The sequence below is a fragment of the Bos indicus genome, chromosome 21, assembly GCF_029378745.1.
Source record: "Bos indicus isolate NIAB-ARS_2022 breed Sahiwal x Tharparkar chromosome 21, NIAB-ARS_B.indTharparkar_mat_pri_1.0, whole genome shotgun sequence".
Classification (NCBI taxonomy): Eukaryota; Metazoa; Chordata; class Mammalia; order Artiodactyla; family Bovidae; genus Bos; species Bos indicus.
The window spans coordinates 55,284,665-55,305,728 of NC_091780.1; the positions used below are offsets into that span (position 1 = coordinate 55,284,665).

Here is a 21,064-nt window from a genome sequence, read left to right on the forward strand (position 1 = left end):
ACCTGAGGGCTGTGCCCTAGGGGCTTAGGGATGGTTTAGACACCTGGAGAGGGTTGGGCCTAGGCGGAAAGCGGAGGGTGGATCCCTACTGGCTCTGCCTTAGGGGAGGAGGGAATCGCGGACCAGGCCTACGGTTGAAGTGTCTGGGCGAGAGTTGCTGGAGAGCTGGACGTAAAAATGAGAGAGGCCCTTTCTCCCATTTTCATGCTTGCACAACGTTTTAAACTGAGTTTTGAAAGCTAGACCAAATACACAGTGCCTAATATACAATATGGAGAAGGAAATGGCAACCCACTCCAGTATTCTTGCCTGGAGAATCCCGTGGATGGAGACCGGTAGGCTGCAGTCCACGGGGTCGCAGAGTCAGACACGACTGGAGACTTCATTTTCAGTTTACAGTAAGGATTCAGCCAGTTTTGTTGAGTGAAAAAGTGAGTGAGTTCCTTATTACTCCTTGTTGGAAAAATCTCTGCACTCAGAGAATTTGGAGCAGGGGAGGCTTTTCGTGTATCCAGGGATTTCAAGGGGGCTATGTATATACTATATATATGATTTACCTGTATGCTTTAATCTTCACAACCACCTATCTCTATATCAGAGATTAATTTCCGTTGTCAGGGATCACAGAGAATAAGTTTAGGGTCTTGAACCCAGGTCTGTCTGACTTCAGTATTTGAACCACTCTTTTCTACTTCTGCTTCCAGTAATATTATTCTAATCATTTCCATAACTTAGTAACTTACGTATTGTTGGCCTCAGTTTACAAAAGAGCAACCTGGAGCTCAGAGGACTTTATGGTGGCTGGTCTTAAAAAGGCAAGATTTGAATCTAGCTCTGTCTGATCACAAAGTCATGCCTGTTTGTATGAGAATTGGTAGTATAAGCTGTGGAGGAGCAGAAGAATTACATTCTTGGTTTTTACAACTTATACATCAAACAGATTCCTCTTATTATTTCTTTGCACCTGTAAAACTAGCACAATGCCAGGCATGTAGGAGGAAAAGGCTCAGAAAGTAATTGTGTGCTCTTGACTATGAAGTAAAAAGAGACAACAGAATATGGGAATAATAGCTGCTTTCCTTTTTTTCTTATAAAAAGTCTTAATTGGATATTTTCCTCTTTAAGTTCTCAGTTTTAAAGTTACCGTCTAAGAAAAACTTTCTCTAACCACCTCTTTATACTTCTAATGCCATTATTTTCCATCACAGCAACTTATTTCCTTTAGAGGACATCATAATTCATATGATTTATTGTTGTTACCTACACATATAGTCTTTCTGTCACATAGGTTGCCTATGGGGGCAAAGGCCCCAGTGATCTTCATAGATGTTGCAGAAGCACCTAACAGTTTCTGCCACATACTGGTATTAAGATATTGTGAGGGACTTCCCTGACAGTCCAGTAGCTAAACTCCGTGCTCCCAGTGCAGGGAGCCTGGGTTCAAACATGGTCAGGGAACTAGATCCCACATGCTACAACTAAGAGTTTGCATGTCGAAGCTAAGATCCAGCACAGCCAAATAAATTTTTTTTTAATTAAAAAAGATACTTATGAAAGAAAAAATTTTACCCAAACCAGCAAATATTGCATACTTTCTTCAGGACAGTGTTTTTCACATTTGTATAAAGGGTAAAATTGTCATGAATGTTCTGTGTTGATAAAAATAATTTTATTGTAATATAGAATATGTACACACATTAAGCTAAGTATAAACTCATATTGTTCTTGAACAACTGTAAACCCAATTATTTTTACAAAGTAAATAATGCTACCAAATTGATAATTCACATTGACAATCTGACGCAGCCTCTCAGTGCTGGCACTGTGACATTTTGGACTGGAAATTCTTTGTTGTGGGGACTGTCCTGTGCATTATAAGATGTTCAGCAGCATCTGAGATCTCTACTCACTAGATGCCAGTAGGACCCCTGGCAACCAAAAATACCTCCAGACATTACCCTCTCCCTTGGGGGCAAAATTGCCCCAATTGAGAACCATTGAGCTAATGCAGCATATACTTTTGTTTTGCTAAACCTAAATTGTCAACACTTGAGTTTCATAGTAGAATGATTTTGCTGCTGATCTGGCTATTTCCTATTTTGACTTTAGTAACTCTGTTCATATAAGTAGGTTATACTAAACAGTACCAATAACTTTAAGGTATCATTTGCTGTTTCAGAATAACCAGACCTTGAACTTTTCTAAAATTCCTGCAACACTGCACAAATGCCAATTTTAATAGTAATATCACTTAATAACTGCATAGGGCCGCCCTAATAATAAGAAATAGTACTCATTGGAAAAGACCCCGGTGCTGGGAAAGATTGAGGACGGGAGGAGAAGGGGACGACAGAGGATGAGATGGTTGGATGGCATCACCAACTCAACGGACATGGGTTTGAGTGGACTCCGGGAGTTGGTGATGGACAGGGAGGCCTCGCATGCTGTGGTTCATGGGGTCGCAAAGAGTCGGACACGACTGAGCGACTGAACTGAATAATAAGAAATTGCTGACATGTATTGAGCACTTGGCTATGTGCTTAGCACATGTGATTTACATATTTAATCCTCAAAATTATTATCTCTACTTTATAGGTATGAAAGATGAGGGTATTGCTTGCCTAAGATTTCAAGGAAGTAAGAGGTGACTCAGATTCAAACCCAAGCATTCTGACTCCAGAGACCAGGTTCTTAAGCACTGGTCATGCTACCTCTTAAAAGTTATTAACTTGAAGATATGGTTAACATTGTGTCATTAAGTCTACTTTAAATGGATTCTTAATCAAATTATTGTGGAATCAGTAACAGAAAAATTCTTTTTTGCCTATTTATTACATTTACTATCATATAAAAATGGCTTCCACAAAATATAATACATTATGAATATGAAATATTCTGAATTCCTTGTGAGTAGTAAATATATCTGACTTTGCTCCTTATTTATGGAAAGATAGCACAGTGCCTGGGATAAGTAGGTGGTCAGTAAAAGTTGGTTGATTGTCCAAAGAAGATATTCAATGGCCAATAAACAAATGAAAAGATGATCAATAGCATGATTCTTTAGGAAAATGCACAATGAGATATCGTTTTATATCCTTTAGGATGGTTATTACCAAAAAAACAGAAAATAACAAGTGTTGGTGGGGATGTAGAGAAATTGGAACCCTTGTGCATTGCTGGTGGAAATGTAGAATGGTGCAGTCCTGAGGAAAAAGATATGGCAGCTCCCCCAGAACTTAAACAGAGAATTACCAAATGAGCCAGCAGTTTTATTCCTAGGTATATAACCCAAAGAAGTGAAAGCAGAGACTCTGATAGGTATTTGTACACCATGTTCATAGCAGCATTATTGACAATAGCCAAAAGGTAGAAGCAGTTTGTCCGTAGACAAAGGAAGTGATTACACAAAATACAACAAATATCAACGGAATGTTGTTGTTGTTGTTTAGTCTGAGTTGGGTTTGACTCTTTTTGAGACCCCATGGACTGTAGCTCGCCAGGCTCCGCTATCCATGGGATTTCCCAGGCAAGAATACTGGAGTGGGTTGCCATTTCCTCCTCTAGGGAATCTTCCCAAATCCAGGGATGGAACCTGCATCTCAGCATTGGCAGGCGGATCCTTTAACACTGAGCCACCTGGGAAGCCCACAATGGAATATTATTCCAGCTTAAAAAGGAGAGATATTCTAACATGTGCTACAACATGGATGAACCTTGAAGACACTATGCTAAGTGAAACAAGCCAGTCACAAAAGAATCAATATTGTAAAGCAGTCAAATTCTTAGAGACAGAATCAGAAGGGTACTTGGCAGGGTCTGTGGGTTAAGGAACAATGGAGAGTCGTAGGTACAGAGTTTTCATCTAGAAAGAAGAATATTCTGGAGATGCTGGTGGTGATGGCTGCCCAACAGTGTGAATGCAGTTAATGCCACCAGACTGTACACTGGGTGATGGCTGAACTGATAACTTTTGTGCATATTTTGCCATGAATTTCTTTTTAAGTTGATTGAATGAATATATTCTCTCACTACTATTTTTCTGCTTGAACTGCTGTGAAATCTTTATATACCATACTAAGTTATCATTTGGCCATGATTTAAAAATATGAATGAAAATATGGATAGTAAATTATATGTCCCGTTTTAAAGTGCTCTTACAGATTAAATATGCTACATTAACTTTACTTTTTTTGTTCTTTTCTTTTAAGCTTTACATTTTTACTGAAGTGAAAACAAAATTTAAAATTTCAGAGAGAATTTGTAAATCCTATGAGTATGTTTGAGAAACCTCTGGAGTGTGCAGATCCAAGTTAGAGCAGTATTGCTCAAGAGACTTTGTTGCAACCAGGTCAAAAACCCCAAATATCCTTATAGATCATCCCAGGAAGAAAGATTTCATAAAAAATAGGTAATATACTCAGCCATGAAAAAGAATGAAATCTTGCCGTTTGTGACAACGTGGATAGGCCTGGAGGGTATTATGCTTAGTGAAATCAGGCAAAGACAAATACTATATGAAATCACTTACATATGGAATTTAGAAAACAAAATGAACAAACATAGCAAAACAGAAACAGGTGCGTAGATACAGAGGCCAAATGGCCATTTCCAAAAGGAAGAGGGGTAGGGTGAGGGATGAGATAGGTGAAGGGCATTGAGTACAATCTACCAGTTGTAAGTAAGTCGCGGGCTTGTAATGTACAGCACAGGAGCATAGTCTCTTGTAATAACTTTGTACAGTGTGTAATCTTTAAAAATACGGAATCACTACATTGTGCATCTGAAACCAATATAATATTTATACCTCAATTAGCAAAAAAAGAAATAGGTGATAGTGGCTGCCTCTGAGGAGATTGACTTATTTTTAATGTACACCATTTTGTATTGTTTAAATTCTTTACCATGCATTACCACCCATTTCAATAAGTGACTAATTAGGCTAGGGCTAGGGAATAAGGTCTTTGTAGTGACTTGAAAATTCTTTTGTTATCCAGAACTTATCGATGTTAAATAGGCATCTTGCAAAGGGAGACAGCAGTTGTAGCGAGCAGTGAATAGCAGGCATCAGCATTCTTAGCATTATTCTCCTCCTCCAGGTGTCACAGGACTTCCCATTTCTTCATCCCAGTGAAACCAGTGTCTTGAATCGACTCTGCCGGCTGGGCACAGACTACATTCGCTTCACCGAGTTCATTGAACAGTACACGGGCCATGTGCAGCAGCAGGTAGGTTTCTGTTTTCTGAGAATGTACACCTCCTGTGGGCAGGGGCTAAGTCAGACTTTCAGTGATTCCATTGGTAATTCATGTGACATAAGTGTTAAGAAGTAATGAATGTCTCACCACTGGAATTATTCAAGTGAAGGGCAAGGTGACTCTCCTTCCAACAAGGGGAAAATACACGTGGGGACCAGTTTAGGCAGATTGAGAAAGTACGCTTTGCCCAAGTTTTAGGAACCTAAATTAAATCAGTTTGAATTGGATCAGGGTTCCAATTCCAGAGGTGAAAACACAAAGCATCCTTTCCAGTTCCTTTGTTGCTTTGCTTCTAACTGCCGTACTCACATCGAGGCAGGCAATTCAAATCTTCAGGCTTTGTTTTTTTAATTTGTAAATAAAGTTAAACTGGAGAAGGTTCTTGGCATGTGGTGAAACTTAATAAATATTGTTCATTAATAGGAATTGGAAGTCAATGCTTTATAGTGTAGAAGCCAAAGATTGATGTCCTGTCCATCCCTTACTGACCATAGACTGCTCAGCAGCAACCTGAGGCTGTTTCCTCACCTATAAAATGGGGATAATAGATGGTACCTATCTCATAGGGTTGTGGGGATTAAACAAGGTAGTTCCTGTGAAGTGCCTGGTGTACAGCAGACCCACAAACAATCTTTAAGAGAAGTTTTAAAGTTCTCTTTTATTTTTAACAGTCTGCAGTTCTGTCAGTGGTAAGTAAAAAGATTGCTACATTGTGTGACTGATTCAGTGGTGACTATTTCCCAGTGGAAAGATTGATTCTGCTCTAAGAGAAAGGCTTCTCTTCTAGAATGGGAAAGGAAGGGTGCTTTTCTGAAACAAATGCAGTCAGCACCATCTGCTTCTTCTGTAAGCACTTGTCAGGCCCTTGGTGGTTTTCTATGGGGCAAAGATGTTGGAGGATAATGCCTTATAAATGTTCGTTTCTGGGACAGGGATTCTGGTTCTATCAAAGAGATTTTGTTGCAGAGAAAGTACATAAGCTAAACTTGAATTCAAAATCTAATCAATGCTAGTTTGCTATGAAAACATAATAATAATAACACAATGATCAAATTTGGAACCTGTGTATATCCTGATATAGATGAAAAGGGCTCTAATTTTAAGTGTTTGTAACTTTGGGGTTTCTGTGGTGGCTCAGCAATAAACAATCTGCCTATAATGCGGGAGAGTGAAAAAGTTGGCTTAAAACTCAACATTCAGAAAACTAAGATCATGGCATCTGGTCCCATCACTTTATGGCAAACAGATGGGGAAACAATTGAAACAGTGAGAGGCTGTATTTTCTTGGGCTCCAAAATCACTGCAGGTGGTGACTGCAGCCATGAAATTAAAAGACACTTGCTCCTTGGAAGAAAATTTATGACCAAGCTAGATAACGTATTAAAAAGCAGAGACATTACTGTGCCAAAAAGGTCTGTCTAGTCAAAGCTATGGTTTTTCCAGTAGTCACATGTGGATGTGAGAGTTGGACTGTGAAGAAAACTGAGCACCAAAGAATTGATGCTTTTGAACTGTGGTGTTGGAGAAAACTCTTGAGAGTTCCTTGGACTGCAGGGAGATCCAGCCAGTCCATCCTAAGGGAAATCAATCCTGAATATTCATTGGAAGGACTGATGCTGAAGCTGAAACTCCAACACTTTGGCCACCTGATGTGAAGAACTGACTCGTTGGAAAAGACCCTGATGCTGGGAAAGATTGAAGGCAGGAGGAGAAGGGGATGACAGAGGATGAGACAGATGGTTGGATGGCATCACTGACTCAATGGACATGGGTTTAGGTGAACTCTGGGAGTTGGTGATGGACAGGGAGGCCTGGCGTGCTGCAGTCCATGGGGTCGCAAAGGGTTGGACACGACTGAGCGATTGAACTCAACTCACAATTCAGGAGACGCGGATTCCATGCCTGTGTTGGGAAGATCCCCTAGAGAAGAAATGGCAGCCTGCTTCAGTATTTTTGACCTGGGAAATCCCATGGACAGAGGAGCCTTGCAGGCTACAATCCATGGGGTCACAGAAGAGTCAGACATGACTTAGTGACTAACAACAACAATATATCACTTTAAGAAAAGCTAACCTCTTCTATATTCACATAACTATGTGGATTTTGTATGTGGATTCCTACTTTTCCAATTCCTAAAGCTATTTGTAGCACCTCTTATTTATTTATTTTTTCTGAAAAATAAAAAGCAATTTCTCTTTCATTTTGTGATAAATGAAGACATTCAGTTCTCTGAAATGATACAAGATCAAAAAACCAACTGCCTGGTTGTAAGCTAGTCTGGTCTGTTTCACCCTATGCCCATGTTCTTATTATAGCTGTGAACATTTATCTCCAGGAACTGCTAGTATCCTTTGTGGCATCCTCTGGCTACACTGTGCCTTATAACCCCTGAGCCCAAGCTTCCTACCACATTTTTTGCTTAATTCTCCTATGGTATCTACTGCCACCAGAGCCTGACCACCCAAAAAGCCTAGTCATCATGGCCTCTAGTCAACTGTTAGTTACAGTTTGCCCATGTAAAAGAAGAAGAATGCTTTTATAGAAAAACTACAGCTTTCTTGAAAGACAAGCCATATTTGTAAATAGCCTCTTGGTGAGCATCTTCTAACTTCCCGTGTTGGCTGTCAGATTCATGTTTTTAATGAATTGCCATGTGAGACAGGAGAAGGGTTGTTAGGAGGAGGACTGAGGTCATTTTATTTATTCAATAAATAGTTACCCTCTCTTCAAAGAACTGTGCTAGGAAATGAAATACAAAGATGGACAAAGTGTGAGCCCTTGCTTCTTGAAGCTGTTGGTCTAATGAGGGAACAAATAATCAAAAGTTCAATTCCAGCACTGAATAGAGATGCTATAAAAGCAACAGAGGGGAGCTATTAATTCTCTGGGGAGAGTTAGAAAGGGCTTTGCAGGGAAAAGATGCTTGAGTTGGGTCCCGCAGGAAGAGTAGGTATTTGTCACAAGCATGGGCACACAATTGTAAGCAGAACACACTCAGATTCATGGAGGTGCAAGATAGAAATAAGGCACGTTCGGGGAACTGTTGATTAATTTGGAAATGAGGATGTGAAGTTGAAAGCAGTGAAAGATAATTTTGGAGAGAGGGTAAGGGCCAGAATACAGAAGTCACCGTATGCTATGTGCTGCTAAGTCGCTTCAGTCGTGTCCGACTCTGTGCGACCCTATAGACGGCAGCCCACCAGGCTCCCCCGTCCCTGGGATTCTCCAGGCAAGAACACTGGAGTGGGTTGCCATTTCCTTCTTCAATGCATGAAAATGAAAAGTGAAAGTGAAGCCGCTCAGTCCTGTCTTGACTCTTAAGCGACCCCATGGACTGCAGCCTACCAGGCTCCTCCATCAAGAGTACTGGAGTGGGGTGCCATTGCCTTCTCCGGTATGCTATGTAGAGGAGTTTAGATATTATTCTTGGGTAAGAGGAAGCCACCAAAGGGATTTAAGCCAGAAGTTACAAGGTTAGAACTGAGTTGTTAAAAAATCTCTAGTGATAGTGTGGAAGAATACCCAGTTTGTAAAATCTCAGACACTTGGAAAATTAAAACATTATCACATTTTAAAAGGTCAGGACTCAAAATCTGTCTCTTCAGTCAGATTTTCCTCTCATGGAAACACTACTTTGATTGGAAATTATTTAAGCAAAAATAATGCCATTAATAAAGGATAATGTCTTCCTCGGGTTTCAGGCTGTGAGCTGAAAAGCTGACTTCTCTTTGTTGATTTCAGGATCACCATCCATCTCAGCAGGGCCAAGGTGGGTCACATGGAATCTACCTCAGGGCCTTCTGCACGGGGCTGGATTCAGTTTTGCAGCCTTACCGCCAGGCACTACTTGATTTGGAACAAGAGGTGAGAAGAGACGTGGGGAGCCACACCTCTGGGACTGCAGATGAGGGCACATTCCTGATGTGAGATGCCCTCTGATATGGTCAGGTAGCTAAGAGTGAGCTATTTTCATCCGAAAATCAGAATTAATTATCTTCTGTAAGTGATCAATTCTCAGTACCCTAAAATGAACCCTAAACCTACTCTCAGATTCCCTTCTAGTTTTCACAGATGAAATAGACTCAAGATACTATATATGGAGCCCTAATCACAGTGTTTTTTGTTGCAGTTCCTGGCTGACCCCCATCTCTCCATATCACATGTCAATTACTCCTTAGACCAGGTAACAAAATGCTTTGGAATCTGTTGATATCATTGGAATACTCTAACTCAGGATATTATTTTTGAGAACTTTTTTCCTTCTGGTTTCAGAGCCCAGCATTTGTTATTTCATAGGTTTTCCTAGATCAGAACTGTTTGAAGAGTTCCACATTTAATGAAAACTTACTGTCTGATGTTAATGCTCTACATTGGCCTCAGTATTAGCAGTTATGCGCCTCAGACACAGAAACTGCTCATGTCTGCCGTTCTATCTACAGCCAACCCCCACATCAGATTGCCTTAGGATCCTGGCTGTTCTGTGGCATTGCCATCTTTATGATATATGGACTGGTTAAAAACAAAGGCATTTCCTGAGTTAATTTTTTTCCTTGTGCTTGAATATATACCATCCTAATTATTCTCTACTTTGTAGTTCCAGCTCCTTTTCCCCTCTGTGATGGTTGTAGTAGAACAAATTAAAAGTCAAAAGGTGAGTACTTTTTCCTTTTGCTGGGGTAAGCACCAAGGACATAATCATAATTCATTTTCCTTTACATTCCTTTTTGAAGACCCTAGTTTTCGGTAGTTTTTATTTATTCATTCATTCATTCATTCAGCAATATCTGCTTGGGTATCATGCTAAGTATCAGCAAAGCAAAAATAAGTTATGACCCTGCCCTTAAGCACCTCCTGGTCCAAAAGCTGGGGTAAATAGTAACAGATGTCCCCAAGAATGCTGCTGGGTAGAGGATAAAGCTATGGATACTTGAAGGTGAGAGTTTTGTACACTAAAGATTCAAAACTTTGGATATGGAACTTGAGAAGAAGTAGAAAGTTAATCCTTAGAAAGAAGGTAATAGGTTTATTATTAGGGTGTTGGCAGCTTTCTGAGTATTGTTTAGTCATTGGTGAAACCCAGCTGTTCATTAGTTAAATATGCCTCTTATCACAAGTTTTTATCATATGCATTGAGAAGAGGGTCTCCAGTGTCCAGAGAATGTCTTTTCTGAGTAGGATTAATAATTGAGATGCTTTGAGATTTTACATTAGAAGAATCTGCTGGTTCATAACTGGATCAGAAAGGACAAGTGGATTAAATATATTTAGTTAATTCCTGTTTTTGAGCTGATGTATTTGTGCCTTGAATATAACTAGTTAACTAGGCAGTTTGCCAGATTGCTGCTTCTTTTTTTTTTCACTGTACACGTCTAGAAACTTACACTCTGCTGCATTCATTCTGTGGCAGCAAAGTCAGTGGGGACGGCGCTCTCTGACCCTGCAAAGCTGGTTGCCCTCATCAAATAACATCAAGCTTTTATTGTGCACTTGTTGTATACCAGGCACTGTGCAAAGTGCTTCACATGTATTATCAAGGTCAATCTCCTAAGGAATCAAATAGGTTAAGGAATGTAATTAGAGTCACACGTGTATGCGTGCTCAGTTGCTCAGTCACGTCCAACTCTTTGTAACCCCATGGACTCTAGCCCGCCAGGCTCCTCTGTCCATGAATTTCCCAGGCACGCATACTGTAGTGGGTTGCCATTTCCTCCACCAGGGGACCTTTCCAACCCAGGGATCAAACCTGCGTCTCTTGCTTTTCCTACATTGGCAGTCAGATTCTTTACCTCTGCACCGCCTGGGAAGCCCCTTAGGATCATACAGAAGGTAATAAACGGTACAACTAGGATATAAACTCGGGGCTGTCTGACCCCAGACTGTGCTCTTAACTACTCTACTAAACTGTCTCCCAAAGCTAGAGGGGACCTTCTAGGTAAGTGGGGTTAGCATAAGAGGCCATGCATGGCTGCACACCTCAGTTGACCCTGAGCTTCCATTGGCCCCAGGAAGGAGAGTAGAAAACGAGTGGAGGGATTGTAGATGGGCAAGGGATTCCTGCCGGGGAACGGGTAGGAAGCTGAGTGCTGAGGCTCTAAATAAATGAGGCTGTGGGTGAGAACAGGGCAGTGCACACAGGCACAAGGGGTCCTTTAGAGTGCTGGAAATGTTATAACCCTGGATCGTGTTGATGGTTGCACACTGCTGTAAATTTATTAAACATTGTTGAAAGTACACTTAAATTAGATGAATTTTATGGTGTATAATGGAGAAGGCAATGGCACCCCACTCCAGTACTCTTGCCTGGAGAGTCCCATGGATGGAGGAGCCTGGAAAGCTGCAGTCCATGGGGTCGCTGGGGGTCGGACACGACTGAGCGACATCACTTTCACTTTTCACTTTCATGCGTTGGAGAAGGAAATGGTAACCCACTCCAGTGTTCTTGCCTGGAGAATCCCAGGGACAGGGGATCCTGGTGGGCTGCCGTCTATGGGGTCGCACAGGGTCGGACACGACTGAAGTGACATAGCAGCATGGTGTATAAAGTATACCTCAGTAAAGCTGTTTAAAAAAAATAGAGACAAAAGGACATTGAGAGAGGAAGCAGGTTTTTAGATAAGTGTGTACCTTATAAGAAGTCTGAATTAGGCCTTAATCTGAAGTAAAGAGCGTTCTTTACTTCTTTTCCTGGAATTTGAAATGATTCTGGTTTCCTTAGTGCAGTTCTCAAACTTCATTGTGCATTAGAATCACCTGGAGCTGATTGTTAAAAGCAGATCATTGGGCCCCACCCCAGAGATCCTGATTCAGCAGGTCTGGAACAAGGTCTAAGAATTTGTAGCTCTTAAAAGTTTCCAGGTGATGCAGATGCTGCTGGGCAAAGGTGTGGGCTGGGAAAGGACAGGGATGCGGAGGGTCCATACTTAAGAACAACTATTGTGATGTTGTGATTTATAATAAGAAAAATAGATTTGGTCTTTGTCCCATTTCTGGCACAGAGCTCCTAAAACTCAGAATTTCCTAAGTAATAAGAGCAATAAAGACATCTTGATATGCATAGCAAACCCCTATTTACCACACCTGAGCTTGTTAACCAGGTGATTTTGGGAAAACACTGAAATATGGGCTGGTTGCCCGGGGAACCAACCCTGTGATTGGAAGGTGAGAACTTGCAGTCCCACGTTTCCCACCTGACCTTTGGCAAGAAAAGCGGGCAGAGGGCAGAGAGCTGGGAAGGTCCATAGAAACCCGAAAGGATGGTTTGGAGAGCTTCCAGACTGGTGGACCAGAGTGCCTGTGTGTGCCACCGTGCCCTGCAGAAGCTCGTTTGTCCGGGACTTCGCTGTATGTACCCTTTCATCTGGGTGTTGATTGGTATCCTGGTGTATCCTTCCTAATAAATTGATAATCTAGTGAATAAATGGGTTTCCTGAGTTCTGTGAGCTGCTCTAGCAAATAAGTGGAACCCAGGGATTGAGTTGGGTTATAGGACCCCCAGCTGGTGTCAGAGAGTTGCTTGGTGGTGTGGGGGAACCCCACCCACCCCTACACACACACAGTGGAATTGGAGTCAGAATTGGAACTATGCATAGATCTTACGAGTTTATCCTCACTCTCCGTGGATTTTGCCCTCTGGATTGAATATAGAATATGAGATTGTGTTACATGAACTATTAAAATGGAATTCAGCTTGACAAGGTTGTGTTTTCCACAGATTCATGGTTGTCAAATCCTGGAAACTGTATACAAACACAGCTGCGGGGGGTTGCCTCCTGTTCGCAGCGCACTAGAAAAGTAAGTCGTGGCTTCACTGGGGTATAGGGGGGAGTGGGTGGTCAAGTGACCTGACTTGGCCCAAGTTCTGTTTCCAGGTTATCTCGGGTTTCTCTCTGGGGACAGTTGTCCCGTGAGTACAGGAGCCCATGTCAGCCTTACGGTGACTCAGAAACCACAGAAAGGGGATTCTAAGGTGTTGAGCGTCCAGGCTAGGACCTAGCTGCCTAGATGATCTTGAGGCAATCCTTCATTTTTGGATCTCATTATCCTTGGAGAATTTCCATGAAATATTCCAGATTATGCTTAGCTGTGTCTAAACGTGTATTTTGAGTAGCTTTATAATCCTCTTAAGAATTTTACTCTAACAAAATTATCCAAAAGAAGAAAATAACCATATACACAATCATTATTCATTGCAATATTGTCTGCTATATTAAGAAATGAGAAAATCACCAGTAATAGAATGCTGAATAAAAATATATTCACTTGATAGACTATAAACCAATTAAAATTACAAATTCTGAAACATGTAAAAATATTTTTATAATACTAACTGAAAAAAGGATACAAAATTATATGTATTTTATGATTGCAACTATTAAATAAATGTGAAATATGATCAAAGGCTTCCTGTAGAATACTCCACAGTCTGGATTTTTCTGATTATTTCCTCATGAGTAGATTCAGATTGGACATTTTTGGCAAGGATACTACCTAGGTCGTATTATTCCGTTAGAGCATATCAGAGTGCACACAGCGCAAGTTTGCCCCATTGCTGGTGTAAAGCTTCATCACTAGGGTTAGGTGTTTCCCACAGATCTGTTTTAGAGGAACATTTTCCACTTTGTCATTGATATGTTTTCTGAGGTGTGGTCCTTTGAGGCTGTGTAACTATCCCATTCTCCAACAACCATTCTGCATTTTGTTGGGTAATACTTTCTCAGGTATATCTGCCTCTCGCCTACTGGACCTACTCTCCTTATGTGAGTCCAACAAAAGTAAAAACTTACTTAATACTGTGTTAGCCAAAAAGAGACTCCTGTAAGTCCATTTAATTTTAACAGGAATCCTCCATTTTGAAACTTACTTTACTCAAAAGGAGGGAAGAAATGTGCCTCTTCTAAAAGATGATCAGAACCTTTACCGAGCATTTCAGACTTCAGTATACAGGCTACAGGTTTGGAAATTTAACCACTTAGTTCATCCGCAGAGATTGAAGTTAAAATAGCACAATTATTTTTACCCTGATTGGTCCTTTCCTTTCTGACTGACCAAACTCTCAGGCCTCTGTTTATCCAGTTTAAAGCACGCCCTCTGTGCTCTTGTCCTCTGAGTGAACTTCTAAGGCTTTCGCTATCCTCTCCACTCAGGATCCTGGCCGTGTGTCACGGGGTCATGTATAAGCAGCTCTCAGCCTGGATGTTACATGGACTCCTCTTGGATCAGCACGAAGAGTTCTTTATCAAACAGGGTCCATCTTCCGGGAATGTCAGCGCCCAGCCAGAAGAGGATGAGGAGGATCTGGGCATTGGGGGACTGACGGGAAAACAACTGAGAGAACTCCAGGACTTGGTGAGAGCCCAGCAAGAAGCCTAGCCTGCTCCTGCCAGGAGCTGGACAAGTCGACAGCTAGATGACCTTCCGCTGACTTGCCCCCAGCTCATCATGGCCGGGGCACGTTCCATAAATTCTGTAGACGTAGACAGCTGGCTTAGCTTAATACTCAAACTTAATGCCTAACAGTGAGAGACTCTAAAGTAGAAAATACACTTGTAAGATCCCTTTTGTTTCCCCTTTTCCTGGTATTTGCATTGAGGAGAGTAATAATAAGTCTTGTCCCTTTAGGTCGTCTTGTTGGTACCCAGAGCTTTTACACTGCAGGTTAGTTTTGATTCGGCTCCCCAAAGTCCTGTGTTGTTCATATCCATTCATTTATCCTGTTACATTTTATTGAATGCCTGTTATATGCCAGGCACAACTGTTCCAGGTGCCACAACCGCATAAACAAATAAAATGTAGTAGTCCCTGTCCTTAAAGAGCTTACAGTTAGTGGAAGACATATTACAATATACTAAGTGCTCTGGACCAGTGAGTGTGGGTATTCTGGGAATATGGACTAGAGTGGAATATATGTCTTAAGTGCAAAGAGTTTGGGAGAACGACTTCTCTGGTGGTTCAATTGTTAAGACTGAGCTTCCAATGCAGGGGGCTGAGGTTTGATCCCTAGTCTGGGAGCTTAGATCCCATATGCCACACGGCCAAAAAAAAAAAAAATTCCAGGCAGAGGGAAGGACTGTGTACAGTACAGAGGCCATGAAGGACATGGATCATTTGGGGGAACCATTAGTAATTCAACTGAGATGGTCAAGTAAATAAAGACTGAAATATCGAGTGTAAGGGACAGTTGGAGGGGATGTGGGAAGTGGCAGTCAGTGAAGCTTTTGAGATGAGCGGAGGTAAGATCATGAAAGCCCTTGTAAATAATGGGAAGGAATTTGGACTTGAGCCTGAAAAGAGCTGGGAACCACGAAGAATTTTAGGCAACAGGTTAACACACCTCTGTATGTTATATTAGACTTTATGATAGGTCACTCTGGAAACTGCGGGAAAACTTTTTTTAAAAAATTAAGATTAGCAGCAAGTACAGTAGTTAGGAGAATGTTTGGGACATTACATATGCTCAGTTGCTTCAGTCGTATCCTACTCTTTGTGACCCCATGGACTGTAGCCTGCAAGGCTTCTCTGTCCATGGGATTTTCCAGGCAAGAATACTGGAGTGAATTGCCATTTCCTCCTCCAGGGGAGCTTCCTGACCCAGGGATCAAACCCAGCTCTCCAGCGTCTCCTGCATTGCAAGCAGATTCTTTACTGTTTGAGCCATCAGTGAAGCCTGTTGGGGACATTAGCTGAAAAATAGTGGTGGCCTGCACCAAGGATGGGAACAGTAAATATGGTGAAGAAGAAAGAGGCTTCAGCGCTATTTAGGAGGTGGAGCAGGCAGGTCGTGGCGATTGATTGGCCAGGGGCCCAAGGGAAGCATCAGGGATGATGGCCAAGTCTCTGCCTTTAGTGCTGGCGAGTGGTGATGGTGAGGAGTGTGGGTTGCTGATAGGAGAAAGCAGGGGAGAAGGTGTGTCTAACTCTGGACACACTGAGATGCTTGTAGGAAATGACCAGTGGGCTGAGCCTGGAGCTGATGAGAGCAGTGTGGCTTAAAGATTAAGTTTTAGGAGTTATCAGTATATCAAAGTTTTTAATCTGAGGTCCATGGGTGGCTTTAGAGGTTCTGTGAAGTGTATGTTTCCATATTCTTCTGGAAGGTCCATCACTTTTATACTTGCAGAGAGTCCTGTGATGCAGAAAGATTAAAAATACCTGTTATGATCAGTTCAGCCTCAGAAGATGTGATTGTTTAGGAAGAGTGTGGAAAGCGAGAGGAAAAAAGGGTCTTGGGTGGTGCCCTGAGGCACACCAGCACCCAAGCCCAAAATCGAAATGGCGGATAGCAGAGATCAAAGTCAGGAGAATGGAGCTTGGGGTTCCTTATCCATACACTGGATAAGGGTCAAATTAGCAGCAAGTCAGGGACCTGGTTGGCTAGACGGCAAGAATCTGGGGCTTCATGGGCTAGATTAGTGGTTCTCAGACTGTAGAGTGCCCAGAATTGCCTGGAGAGCTTATTAAAACATGGACTGCTGGGCCTCATCCCCCAGGTTTTCTGTAGCTCTGGGGACGGGCTTGAAATTTTGCATTTCTAACAAGCTCCCACGTGAGGCCAATGATGCTGGCCCAGGAGCCAGGTTATGAGAACCACATGGCTGTATGACTCAGGCCTCTGTGAAGAGCTGGGCAGAGCAGACATGCACAGGGTAGTAAATCACAGACATGCAGACCTGGAAACAAACAGATCAGGTATCCCACAGTACAGACAAGAAGACTGAGTTCCAGACCCACTGCACAAGTTTTACACAGTAGTCAAGGCAGAGTGAGAATGAAAATCCTAATGTTAATAGAACCACTGTTATTTCCACCGTGCTTTCTGTCTAAAAATGGAATGTCTTTCTCTAGCACTGGTGATTTAATAATTATGCAAGTTCAGATTTAAAGTCCCTGCTTCCAGAAACTGTAAATCGTGGGTTGGGAGAGCTGCCAGATATTCCCTTGTTTCCCCTTTCTCACTTCATACGTTATCTCTGATGTGGGTTTTTTCCTTGCCCAGCGCCTGATAGAGGAGGAGAACATGCTGGCGCCATCTCTCAAACAGTTTTCTCTGCGAGTGGAGATTCTGCCGTCCTACATTCCAGTGAGGGTTGCTGAAAAAATCCTCTTTGTGGGAGAATCTGTCCAGATGTTCGAAAATCAAAATGTAAACCTGACCAGGAAAGGTAGGAATATCCTTGCCCGGGGTACCCCCCATCCTCAAAGGCATATTTGACATCTTGCTGGACCCAGAGTCGGCCCGGACAGAGTGGGTGGCTAGGGACCTTCATGTCCTAGGGACATGGGACATGAGTGGGTGGCTAGGGACCTTCATGTTGTTCCCGGCAGCCCCAGGCAGAGAGCCCCCCGCCTGTGCAGGTTTCCTGACTCCCGCTGACCGTGAGTGCTTTCCTGTCCTACAGGATCCATTCTGAAGAACCAGGAGGACACTTTTGCAGCAGAGTTGCATCGTCTCAAGCAGCAGCCCCTCTTCAGCCTGGTGGACTTTGAGCAGGTGGTGGATCGTATTCGCAGTACTGTGGCCGAGGTTGGTCTTTCTCAATATAGATATAGTTTATTTTACTTATTTAATTGACTGCATTCGGTCGTCACTGTGGCGCATGAATTCTTTGTTGCTGCACTCGGGCTTTCTCTAGCTGTGGTGAGCAGGGAGTACTTTCTTGTGGAGCCCAGGCTCTGGGGCTCTTGGGCTTCAGTAGTTGTGGCTACTTAGGGGCACACAGCTACTAAGGGGCTTAGTTGCCCTGAGGCCTGTGGCATCTTCGTTCCCTGCATTGGTAGGCAGATTCTTAACCATTGGGCCACCAGGGAGGTCCCTCGTAGTAGAAGAAAATAGACTAGTTTCCTAGAAATTGAGTATTTGATTTATTTCCTCTTGGTGTGATTAGAACTTAACTTGCAGGGAAGTGTTTGAGAGAGTTGAAGAGCAGGAAGTAGAAAATAAAAGCATTGTTTTAATAATAGAGGTGGAACTGCCTTAGCCTTTTCCCACCTGACAGGAGTTTGATTGATAGCTAGTCAGTTACTTAGTAATAAAGGAAGATCTTGGTTTGCATTTCAGATAGATACCCTTTTGACTCCATTGTGTAGTTGGCAGTGACTCCAGGGGACCCACTAATTCTGACTAAATTTAGTGCCTTACGGCCTTAGGATAATCTATCATAGGAAGGCAGGACAAGTAATATTTTTCCATTCTTTTTTTTTTTTTTTTTTGCACTCCAGCATTTAAAAAATTTTTTAATTGGAAGATAATTGCCCTACAGTGTTGTGTGAGTTTCTGTCCTATAATAGCAACAATCAGCCATAATTGTATATTTCCCTTCCCTCTTGAGCCGCTCTCTCTGCCTCCCCTCCCGCCCCTCTAAGTAATCGCAGAGCGCCAGGCTGGGCTCCCTGTGTCACGTAGCAGCTTCCCACTAGCTCTCTGTTTTACACGTGGTGCTGTGTACACGTCGGTGCTCCTCTCTCACTTCGTCCGACCCTCTCCGTTCCCCACCGTGTCCCCAAGTCCATGCTCTCTGTCTGGGTCTCCATTTCTTCTCTAAAAATAGGTTCATCAGTGCTGCTTTTCTAGATTCCATATATATGCATTAATATATATTTTTCTCTTTCTGACTCACTTCAATCTGTGTAACAGGCTCTAGGTTCATCCACTTCAATACAGCTGACTCAAATTCATTCTTTCTATGGCTGAGTAATATTCCATTGTATATATGTACCATATCTTCTTTATTCATTCGTCTGTCGATGGACATCTAGGTTGCTTCCATGTCCTGAAAATTATAAATAGTGCTTCTATAAACATTGGGATAAATGTGTCATTTAGAATCATGGTTTTCTCAGGGTATACGCCCAGTAGTAGGATTGCTGGGTCATGTGGCAGCCTTATTCCTAGTTTTTTAAGGAATCTCCATAGTGTTCACCATAGTGGCTGTATCAATTTACATTCCCATTGACAGTGCAGTAGGGCTCCTTTTGCTCTATACCTTCTTCAGTTCAGTAGTTCAGTCGCTCAGTCGTGTCTGACTCTTTGCAACCCCACAGACTGCAGCACGCCAGGCCTCCCTGTCCATCACCAACTCCTAGAGTTTACTCAAACTCCTGTCCATTGAGTTGGTGATGCCATAGAACCATCTCCTCCTCTGTCATCCCCTTCTCCTCCTGCCTTCAATCTTTCCCAGCATCAGGGTCTTTTCCAATGAGTCAGTTCTTCGCATCAAGTGGCCAAAGTTTTGGAGTTTCAGCTTCAGCATCAGTCCTTCCAATGAACATTCAGGACCGATTTCCTTTAGGATGGACTGGTTGGATCTCCTTGCAGTCCAAGGAACTCTCGAGAGTCTTCTCCAACACCACCGTTCAAAAGCATCAATTCCTTGGTGCTCAGCTTTCTTTATAGTCCAACTCTCACATCCATACATGACTACTGGAAAAACCATAGCTTTGACTAGACAGATCTTTGTTGGCAAAGTAATGTCTCTGCTTTTTAATATGCTGTCTAGGTTGGTCATAGCTTTTCTTCCAAGCAGAAAGCATCTTTTAATTTCATGGCTACAGTCACCACCTACAGTGATTATGGATCCCCAAAACTAGTCTCTCATTGTTTCCATTGTTTCCCCATCTATTTGCCATGAAGTGATTGGACCAGATGCCATGATCTTAGTTTTCTGAATGTTGAGTTTTAAGCCAGCTTTTTCACTCTCCTCTTTCACTTTCATCAAGAGGCTCTTTAGTTCTTTGTTTTCTGTCATAAGGGTGGTGTCATCTGTATGTCTAAGGTTACTGATTTTTTCTCCCAGCAGTCTTGATTCTAGCTTATGCTTCATCCAGCCCAGCATTTCTCATGATGTACTCTGCATATAAGTTAAATAAGCATGGTGACAATATACAGCCTTGACGTACTCCTTTTCCTATTTGGAACCAGTCTGTTATTCCATGTCCAGTTCTAACTGTTGCTTCTTGACCTGCATACAGATATCTCAGGAAGCAGGTCAGGTGGTCTGGTATTCCCTGGAAAATTCTCTTGAAGAATTTTCCACAGTTTGTTGTGATCCATACAGTCAAAGGCTTTGGTGTAGTCAATAAAGCGGAAGTAGATGTTTTTCTGGAATGCTCTTGCTTTTTCAATGATCCAGTGGATGTTGGCAGTTTGATCTCTGGTTCCTCTGTCTTTTGAAATCCAGCTTGAACATCTGGAAGTTCACAGTTCACATACTGTTGAAGCCTGGCTTGGAGAATTTTGAGCATTACTTTGCTAGCGTGTGAGATGAGTGCATATTTGCGATAGTTCTCTGGCATTGCCTTTCTTTGGGATTGCAATGAAAACTGACCTTTTCCAGTCCTGTGGCCACTGCTGAGTCTTCTAAATTTGCTGGCATATTGAGTGCAACACTTTCACAGCATCATCTTTTAGGATTTGAAATGGCTCAACTGGCATTCATCACCTCCACTAGCTTTGTTCATAGTGATGCTTCATAAGACCCACTTGACTTCGCATTTCAGGATGTCTGGCTCTAGGTGAGTGATCACACCAGCATGATTATCTGGGTTGTGAAGATCTTTTTTGTATAGTTCTTCTATATATTCTTACCACCTCTTCTTAATATCTTTTGCTTCTGTTAGGTCCATACCATTTCTGTTTTAGTGTGCCTATCATTGCATGAAATGTTCCCTTGGTATCTCTGGTTTTCTTAAAGAGATCTCTAGTCTTCCCAATTCTATTGTTTTCCTCTGTTTCTTTGCATTGATCACGGAGGAAGACTTTCTTATCTCTCCTTGCTGTTCTTTGGAACTCTGCATTCAAATGGGTATATCTTTCC

At 42.2% G+C, this 21,064-nt stretch overlaps 1 protein-coding gene across 1 annotated transcript in view; it reads left to right on the top strand.

Annotated features, from left to right (window-relative positions):
• Positions 1-21,064, top strand: part of TUBGCP4 (tubulin gamma complex component 4) — a 44,988-nt gene that overhangs the window by 322 nt on the left and 23,602 nt on the right. The window contains exons 2-9 of the mRNA XM_019983412.2: positions 5,097-5,225; positions 8,997-9,119; positions 9,385-9,438; positions 9,850-9,906; positions 12,967-13,046; positions 14,399-14,600; positions 17,248-17,413; positions 17,651-17,775. Coding sequence (XP_019838971.1) covers positions 5,097-5,225; positions 8,997-9,119; positions 9,385-9,438; positions 9,850-9,906; positions 12,967-13,046; positions 14,399-14,600; positions 17,248-17,413; positions 17,651-17,775 — 936 coding nt within the window. The remainder of the gene's footprint in view (positions 1-5,096; positions 5,226-8,996; positions 9,120-9,384; positions 9,439-9,849; positions 9,907-12,966; positions 13,047-14,398; positions 14,601-17,247; positions 17,414-17,650; positions 17,776-21,064) is intronic.